The sequence below is a fragment of the Xyrauchen texanus genome, chromosome 13 (genome assembly GCF_025860055.1).
Source record: "Xyrauchen texanus isolate HMW12.3.18 chromosome 13, RBS_HiC_50CHRs, whole genome shotgun sequence".
Taxonomy (NCBI): domain Eukaryota; kingdom Metazoa; phylum Chordata; class Actinopteri; order Cypriniformes; family Catostomidae; genus Xyrauchen; species Xyrauchen texanus.
Genome location: NC_068288.1, coordinates 44,009,686 through 44,019,285, shown reverse-complemented (window position 1 = coordinate 44,019,285; position 9,600 = coordinate 44,009,686). Strand labels below are relative to the sequence as shown.

Here is a 9,600-nt window from a genome sequence, read left to right as displayed (position 1 = left end):
ATCATGATCCAAGAATATCTGGAGTCAAGGAAGAGTTTGTTTCCAGGCACTCCTCTAAAACCTAAACATCATTACTTGAGACACTACCCGTCTCTGATTTTGAAATTTGGTCCCCTGATCAGACTATGGACGATGCGTTTCGAGAGTAAACATGGCTATTTTAAAAGATGTGCAAGGCATTTGAAAAATTTCAAAAACATCTGCTCAACTCTGTCTGAAAGACATCAGTTGTTACAAGCATATCTTTCAGCAGGATCAGCATGTAGTCAGTTTCTGCAAGTTAAAAATAGCTGTGCTTTTTTCCCCAACCTCTACAGTGAAGCCATTAAAAATGCAGTTTGTGACTTTCACTTTTCAGGAAATGATACCAGTGTTTCCACAGAAATTCAGTACAAAGGAACAACATATAAGAAGGGCAATTTCCTGGTCTCAAAAAATGAGTGCTTGGAGCTTGCAGAGCTTGTCATCATTTTAATTCGAGAAAATGCAGCTGTGTATTTTGTGGTGAACGCACACAATTCTGACTATCTTGCCAAATACCACCTGTACTCAGTAGTGGCACCAAGTACAGGAATGATGTGTGTTCACATCAATGACTTGGTAGATTTCTATCCGTTGACTTCATACATTATCAATGGGCACAGAGTCATTCCTCTGAAACACAGTGTTTTGTCAGTGTGATCTCATGTTTGCATTTAATGTACCACTGCTCAAAAGTTTGGCATGTTTATTTGGTCATATGAGAAACGCATGAAATTTAAAATTCACATGCCTTGGATCAGAATTAAAAAGATGGGCCTTAAAAAAGTCTAAAGTCAAATGAAAATTAGGGAGAACTAGGCTATGGCTTTAACTTGTTATTTTCCTTCACTATAAGCCACACAGAAATAATTCTTAAATTATCGTAAAGCTCTTTTCAACTCTATATTTTTCATAAATATTATAGACTACTAACCCTACAATGTAGCTTAACCTGATTTTAATAATAAAAAGTGATAATAAAATAGAATATAGATAGAATAAAATGAACCACATTTAATCTCCTTCAATATTGATCCAAGACATGCAAAATGTCAGTTTCATGGGTTTTTCACATGACCAAATCAGCATGCTAACTTTCAGGAAAATCTGTCAATGTCCGAAAATGTCCTGTTGCTGTGTTGAATATTTATTTCTCCCCCAGACTAGAGACATGGAGACATTTTTGCGAGGTGCCATTAATGAGGTCTGCCCAGACCTACAGGAGGTGTCCAAAAATATGCTTGAAGAGAGACTGCAGACCCTGGGTATAGAAACAGCAGAAGACTTCAAGTTTATTCAAGAAGAAGATGTATCGTCTGTCTTAAGACCGATTCAAGCTCGCAAGGCGGTGGCTTTCTGGAAGTTTAAATGTGAGTTGCAGTATATGCAGTGCACATAGATTCAAGTGGGAATTATCTATTAAAAGCTCAAGCATTGTGAGTGTCAATGAAAAATAATCTTGTAAAAAAAAAACACCTCATGAATGCCTCGAACGTATTTTTTGATCAAACCACTACAGAGCTTGCTCCGTAACTTCTAAATAAACTCCAATAGCTATGTTGTTGGTGCTTCATTTTATGTGTAGGGACACTGAGCAAGCTACTGACGAGGTTTGGTGCTGTTTTGAACAATATTACTGGTTAAAAAATGCTATATGGGGAGCGTTTTATTTACCTCCCTTAGCCAATCCACTGTTTGCGATTTGGGGCTATAAGCGTATACGGAGCAAGCTCTGTAGTGGTTGATCAGCGAAAAATACCGTCTCCACAGTAAAACACGGTGTTTTAATGCAGACAAAACCCGGTGGATAATTTTCTCTGTAGTTACACTTTAACTGTTGTTGCTGTGTGTTTTGTTTTTAAAGACCAGGATGATTGTTCTGCTGATTCACCTGGACCCTCCCAATCTCCTCAGTCAGCCTTCTACCACCTCATCCTTCAACACTGCCCATCATGGCGCAGGACCAGACTGGACAGACAAATTTAAAATCCCATGGAGCTCCTTTCCTGAGGCGTTAGTGCAGTGCCTGGAGAGGGGCCAAAGACCAAGGCCAGCTTTAAGAAGAGAAATGGTCAGGATTGTGGTGAGGCAAATGCTGAAAGACTCTGCTTTGATTAGTAAAAGAAACGCCATAGATGTAGCCCAAAAGATAGTGGCACGATACCCCAAATCCTTACAGGATGTCATTGAGGGAGATGTCATTGGCGCTGGATACCATTCCTCAGCCAAACAAATTCAATATCGCGTTGAAAACAAAAGAAGAGAAACAACACCAAAAATCACAAAGAGAAAATCCACACTGGAAGACTCAGAGATGGTACAGACAAAAAGAGCTGCAATTCAAGATACGTACGGATGTATAAAATGGGAAGTGAAGTTCTTGCCTCTCGGGAAACAACACAGAGCCAACAAGACAAAAAAGATGAGCTGAAAAATCTGTTTCTGCAACAAACTGAGGACCTGGAAATGGTGAGATCAATCATGAAAGCTGACATATTTCACTCAACGAAAAGAAGTAAATGAAGGACGAGCAATTAAAGAAATGAGAGAAGACTGGCCATGGTGGTTTATGGAAACTGGAATGACCACACACTTTCAGGAACTGACAGGAATACACCTGAAAGAAGATTTTCTGAAGAATGTTGACCAGAAGGGGAAAAGGCTCCTAAACTATATGAAAACAATAGCCGCCAACAAGAACAAAAAGCTGTGCCAAGCCACGGCCAAGCTTGAATTCATCAGGGGAGAACACACAGGGTCTTCTGCAGATGTCATCGAGATGGTCTTGCTTCTCCTGGCCTACTTTGATGAGAAGGAGGAGGTCATGTTTTGCTACGTAGATGAAACCTGTCTGGCCGAAGACGTGGAATTCGCAGAAGTTGCCTTAACTCCCACGATAGTTGTATGTGGTAAGTTTTATCTCTCCACCCTTGTCACACTTTCTCTCTCTCTTTCCCCTTTCTCTCTCTCTTTCCCTCCTTTCTCTCTACCTATCTTGCTCTATCCTCAGCCTTTCCATCTTAGCCTGGATACCAGACTCTTCTGACTTTGCAGAGAGTCTGGCCTAGATCCATTGGCAAACGTTTATTTCCTGATTGGTGGACGCTTGTCTGAAGTTTGAAATCATTGGAGTTTCATTAATGTTTGGTAATGACATATGTTAACCACGGGGGACACAACTAGAACGATAAGCTTGCAACTTAAAGGAGAACTCCGGTCAATTTTAACATTGAGCTAATTTTTTATTGATTTGGAGTGTATCAATGCAGAGCAGCGACAATAATGGTTTAGTGTACCTATTGATCACTGCGATTCAGCAGCTTACTGAACTCAATCGACTAATCGACTACTTTGGACTTCGACCAAATACAGGAAGTAAATACAGGTATTTGCGCTGGCTGAAATAACATCATTTTTATTCATATCTTTCACATCTACTGCAGTCAGATTCACCCGTGTTAACTCTAAAAGAATCACTCACATGGCTGGGCACTTGTAATGACACATCACGGATGTAAAGAGGCTAAAAGCAGGTTTAGAACTTGCCCCATTGAAGTCAACAGGGTGCAAATTTTAAAAGAGAATAACACAGTGTAGGCAACACCGATTTTTGTCGTTGTTCTCTGTATTGACAGCACTCCAAATTTACAAAAAAATTAGCTCAATGTTAAAATTGACCGGAGTTCTCCTTTAAAACCTAAATGAGCGGAAGAATGTAGACAGGCAGAGCCAGGCTATTTCCACCTGCCCTCCCCACACACATGCTCTTTCTCTCCCTCCTCACTCTCTCTATGCTTTGGTTCCTTCTTGCTCTCACTCTCCATCCCCTTACTCTTATCTCTGCCTCTCCCCCCAGTCATTCACTTTCTCTTGCTCCTTTCTTCTCTCACTCTCCCTCACTTTCCTCTCATTCTGTCTTCTCCCTTCTCTCTCCCCTTCTGTCACAGACACACTGCACACTTTCTCCCCCTTTCCCTTGCTCTCTTTCCCTCTCTTCTCACTTGTTCCCCCTCATACCCCCCACCACCACACACACTTTCTCTCCCTCCTTTCCTCCCCTCTATTGCGCTCACTGTATCCCTCACTCCTATCCTCTTACTCTCTCCCTTTCTCAGACATACTTTGTCCCTTCTCGTTCCTCACTCTATCTCCCTCCCTCTCACTCTCCATCCTCTCCCTTTCTCTCACTCCTTTGCTTACCCTCTCTTTCCTTCTCTCTTACACACCCATCCCATCTCTCTTTGTAGACCCCTCCCTGTCTCTTACCCCATAATTTCATGTTAAATGTTAACAATATTGTTTTTGTGTGTTCTTGTAGGACAGTCCAGTTTTTCTGCCAGAAGAATGATGCTTAGTATTGACCAAGTTATTGTAAATGACCAAATGACAACCTTCATCCAGTCATTATGCATGATGTTTGGAAGTTATTACTCCTATAACATTCATTACCCATCAAAGCTCGCATCCACCCTGGAGTTTCTTCAGAGGTACGCCCTGTTTGTTTTTTTAAAGTGGATACCCAACAGTTTTTCTTTATTGAATAACTAACTCCTCCTGACTTTGGTCTGAGGGAAATATTTATATTTTGTTTTCTTTTATGATGTGAATGATTTTATGATTATATTATTCTGTTAAATCTGTTTGTCTCTTTCCTCAAACCCTCTTCCCCTAGATGTTTCTTCTCCATTAACCCTGATAAGGGATCAAAAGTGGAGAAGACCAGTACAGCCCACATGCAGGTCAACCCTCGCGTACTCACTCTGATCCAAGACCTGGCAGACTACGAGTGGCGGGACGTTTAATAATGTAAGAGTTGTAGTTCAACTTTTAAAAAAGTGGATGCCCAACAGTTTTGCTTTATTGAATAACTAACTCCTCCTGACTTTGGTCTGAGGGAAATATTTATATTTTGTTTTCTTTTATGATGTGAATGATTTTATGATTATATTATTCTGTTAAATCTGTTTCTCTTTCCTCAAACCCTCTTCCCCTAGATGTTTCTTCTCCATTAACCCTGTTAAGGGATCAAAAGTGGAGAAGACCAGTACAGCCCACATGCAGGTCAACCCTCGCGTACTCACTCTGATCCCAGACCTGGCAGACTACGAGTGGCGGGACGTTTAACAATGTAAGAGTTCTTGTTCAACTTTTAAAAAAGTATGGAATTTTGAAAAGGAAAACGTGTAGGAACCCTGAAATTAGTACATTATTAGAGATAATGCCCAATTTACATATTTTAAAGGCCCCCTGTGTAAGAATTTCTCCTATCTAGTGGTTAGGTGTTGTATTGCAACCAACCTCTCAAGCGCGGCCTCTTTTAGAACTACGGGAACTGTCGCATATCAAAAACTGGCACTAGTTCCGGATTCCTAGGCTCGTCAAAACATAAACTTTTCTCTGAATAAGCAATAACAAAATATTAATATAATGTTGTGTATAGGGATGTCAATTTTCACAAATTCCCATGATCGATCGTTGTTTAAATTAACGATCAATTAATCGATTAATCGTTAACCTTAATACTGCAATATGCGTCTGCTGCAGTGGCATATAGCCAACAGCATGACAGGGTCTGCAAATGCTGCTCAAAACGCTGTTCCTCACCAAATTAATGAGAATGGTTTTTAATCTAGATAAAGGGCTAGTAAGGATGTTTCGATGTGATTGATAATTAAATTAAATTATTTAATAATCAAACGACTAATACAACGTGTCATCAACGCCACCTCAGATGCGTGCTTGTCAGAATGTGTGACTGTTGTGGACGTGCTCTTCCTGGAACAACGCGCTGAAAACGACAACTAAACCCAATAAGCGAACAGCTGTATTTTTATTAACAAAGAATAATAAATACAGTAACAAATGTATTGCTCATCATGGTTCATTTATATTTTACTGCTTTTTTCTCCTTTGCCAATCCTATGATAATTATATATACAGTATAGTGTTCATCCAGAACAACATGTAACTGTGTAACCACACCCTAGCAACCGTTTAAAGCTACCTAGCAACCACATTGCAACATATAGAAGCCATATTGCAGCTCCACAACATCGTTAAGATATTGTTGTTGGCTCGTATGCAATCATGTACAACATTGTAGCAACTATCCTAGTTTTGCCACTGCAAGCACCCTCCACTCCCCCCCCCCAGATTATTTTGTTGGAAAATACAATTCAATGTCGGAATGTTAGGAAGATATGTGGCTTGTAGAAAATGAGTTCGTAACTTACCTTTGCTGAATGTAGGGAAATTCTGCAGACACCAAAGACCGAGCTGTATTTCGCATTGGCGCACGTACATCGAGAGTCGCCCCTGCGCTATGTAGATGTAAATAAAGGGTTTCTAAGCCAATATGTATGCTTCAAATTAGTGGTGGTGGTAATTAAACATGAATGGGGCCACATTTATGAATGGGAAATGTTGATTTTGTTAACAAACAACTGAAAATGTTACACAGGGGACCTTTAACATTAAATTTAACATCTTGTAATAATAAAAAAAAATTACTTAATGTCGGCCAGACAAGTTTCATGGAGATATCGCAGGGCTGTTAGAGTCAACGCATCAGTACGCAGCTAAGTTTCAGCTACCCAAAAATATTGACAGTACTTAGCTGGTTGAGCGAATTTGTGAAGCATAGGATTACGGAGTCAAAATTTTCAATAGGCTATAATCAACGTCGCGTGTGTGTGAAGTCAATGCTGTGTGCCCTCCTCAAGAGGCTGAAATAGCCTATGGCAGGAGAGGGAGAGAAAGACAAATGTATTTCCATCTTTTTAAAACCTGCTAAACCATGTTTCAATGTGTTTTTCAAAATGTATCTGTAGTCTAAAAGCACTTTGCGAATACTGACTTGGTCAGGATGTTTGAAACCGGTGTAGGCCTAAAAAGTTTTTTTTCTGTCTACGCAGGTGAGGGCTACGATGATGATGAGTCCAGGGAGATCAGGCACCATCTACCCCCAACCCTTCCTCAAGAAGCTCCCATCCAAATAATGTTTGTTTAAACATTTACTATGTTAATGTTATTTTCAAGGGGTGCTATATTGTTAACCTAACTTGCTGTTCTTAATAATACTTGATGTATCTCAAACACCAAAAGCAAAAGTTTGTAAAGGCTCAACATATAAGCCATTGCTTCAAATTTTCTAAACTACTTATTTTAAAGGGTTAGTTCACCCAAAAATGAAAATTCTGTCAGTAATTACTCACCCTCATGTTGTTCCAACCATGCAAGTCTTTTGTTCATCTTCAGATCACAAATTAAGATATTTTTGATGAAATCTGAAGGCAGTCTCACTCCTCCATAGGCTTTCAGAGGGACCCAAACTCGCTGGCCCAGAATAGTTATTAAAGCATCGTTACAATAGTCCGAGTGACTACAGTGGCTCTGCATTAGTTTATCAAGCAACGAGAATACTTTATGTGCGGAAAAACAACAACTTTATTCCACTATTCATTTCCTTCTCTCTGGGCCTCGAGTGAGTTCACGTAGTGTAACAGCGCCGCGCTTCTGTGTTGCGCGTCACCACGCATCACACACATGACCAGCATCAGCCATTAGTGAGTCTATGTGGTGACGCGCAACACAGAAGCGCTGCACTGAAACACTACGTGAACTCACTCGAGGCCCAGAGAGAAGGAAATGAATAGTGGAATAAAGTCGTTGTTTTTCCGCACATAAAGTATTCTCGTCGCTTGATAAACTAATGCAGAGCCACTGTAGTCACTCGGACTATTGTAACGATGCTTTAATAACTATTCTGGGCCGGCGAGTTTGGGTCCCTCTGAAAGCCTATGGAGGAGTGAGACTGCCTTCAGATTTCATCAAAAATATCTTAATTTGTGATCCGAAGATGAACGAAAGACTTGCATGGTTGGAACAACATGAGGGTGAGTAATTACTGACAGAATTTTCATTTTTGGGTGAACTATCCCTTTAAATATATTTCTGATTTCAACAGTTCAAAAGGCATTTGTTCAACCACCTGTTCCTCTTGAGCAAGTTACTGTACATGCTTGACATGTTAATTAATATTTAAAATGTTAATAAACATTTAATAAAAATAAAAAACTTTGTCTTTTTCCCCAAAATGATACTGTGCCTACTTCAGAGGGCACTGTTCCCACCTCTTTTGGGGCCTACCTTCAAAATGCTTTATGTCAGCTGAGACCCTGTAGTTTCTTAGGAAACAATCAGAATAGTTGTGTGAAGTACTGGCACAGACTTACAGAGGCTAGAATATTGTTTTTCCTTTCTGCCGGATTACAAGCAACTCTGAACTGACCACATTTCAACCTTCTAGGTCACTTGATGATTTTAGAAGCATTTACATTACATTTGGCTGACACATTTTTTTAACCAATTCAATTCAACAGTTTAAGCTTTCTGAGCCCTAGCACCAGTCTTGTGAAGCCGTGTGGAAAAGTATATCAATATAGAATGAAAAATGAGTACTTTAGACCATTATTTGCCAAAGTATGCTCGTGCGTTTTGTAAAATCCCTTATGGAAAAACTCTCCATATGACTTTTGGTTACACAAAATGCATACTGACAATAAAAAGCCTTGAAGCATAATCCTGGTGTCAAATGAAAGGTAATACTCTGAGGTTTCTTGTAGACTATTTGGATTGTATGTCAGAGGTTCTGATATAGAATGACTACACAAAATATGGAAAAAATGGAAGAATTACACAATAGTCTATATGTTTGCATTTTCTTTGTTGGTTCAATGGGTGTGAATAAGAATGGACTATACATCTGCAACTAATATTGGATAAAACATGAATTACATTTCTATGGATTCCTGTGAATATTTCAATACCCAATATGCTGCATCTCCTACTGCCAAGGAAACACTGCAGCTAGCAGGTAGGGAAGCAGCAAAGGTGGCGGAGGAGGGGTCCAATGATGGAACATTGTTCGTTAACCATTAATTCATATTTCACAAATTCAGTGAAATTAAATGGGTTTTATGTTAAAAAACAGCAGCTGAATGTAATTCTTACTGAAGGAATGTGTTCATTAACTTTATGGGCATGTCAATGTTGCTGAAATCCATTGTTAAATATACCAGTTTAAAATGTAAAACTTACATGCTGCTCTGTAAAGGTGGTTACAGTTTTAATGTATTTTTTACAGAATTGTTCTGGCAACCACATTTTTGGAGTGGAATCTACATACAAATTCAGCAAAAAAATGGTTACACAATGAATATTTCACAGTGAAATAACGTAAATATCTTTTTTTTTTTTTGTGAAATCAAATGGGATTTTATGTTAAAAAACAGTGGTTGAATGTAATTCTTACTGCAGGAATTTGTTCAATAACTTTATGGCCATGTCAATATTGCTGAAATCAATTGTTAAATATACCAGTTTAAAATGTAAAACTTACATGCTGCTCTGTAAAGGTGATTACAGTTTTAATGTATTTTTTACAGAATTGTTTGGCAACCAAAGTTGCCAGCATTATTCCGTAAAAAATACGGAATTTTTTTTACAGTGTAGTGCATGTGGAGGCTTAATGCTATTCTCCACGACATCCACGCACAACCACCGAGAGCGAGAACCACA

General features: G+C 39.2%; 1 protein-coding gene across 2 annotated transcripts; it reads left to right on the top strand.

Annotated features, from left to right (window-relative positions):
- The first annotated feature begins 2,522 nt into the window (after positions 1-2,522).
- On the top strand, positions 2,523-7,269 carry LOC127654442 (uncharacterized). Of its 2 annotated transcripts, none has more exons than XR_007971931.1 (5): positions 2,523-2,930; positions 4,340-4,508; positions 4,694-4,827; positions 5,016-5,149; positions 6,936-7,269. XR_007971931.1 is itself a non-coding variant. In XM_052141640.1 (5 exons), exons 1-4 carry the CDS (start codon positions 2,564-2,566, stop codon positions 5,143-5,145), a joined length of 666 nt encoding a protein of 221 aa, XP_051997600.1. In that variant the 5' UTR covers positions 2,523-2,563; the 3' UTR covers positions 5,146-5,149; positions 6,936-7,269. The 2 variants fall into 2 exon arrangements, 1 of the variants encoding a protein (XP_051997600.1); XM_052141640.1 differs by having other exon boundaries at positions 4,694-4,760; positions 5,083-5,149.
- Positions 7,270-9,600: the final 2,331 nt, after the last annotated feature.

Excerpts from the sequence above, each read along its gene's own strand:
- LOC127654442 (XM_052141640.1), top strand. The coding sequence starts at position 2,564 with ATGAGAGAAGACTGGCCATGGTGGTTTATGGAAACTGGAATGACCACA. Across the intron at positions 2,931-4,339 it reads TCCCACGATAGTTGTATGTG|GACAGTCCAGTTTTTCTGCC; the intron begins GTAAGTTTTATC and ends GTGTTCTTGTAG. Across the intron at positions 4,761-5,082 it reads CCAGTACAGCCCACATGCAG|GTCAACCCTCGCGTACTCAC; the intron begins GTCAACCCTCGC and ends GCCCACATGCAG.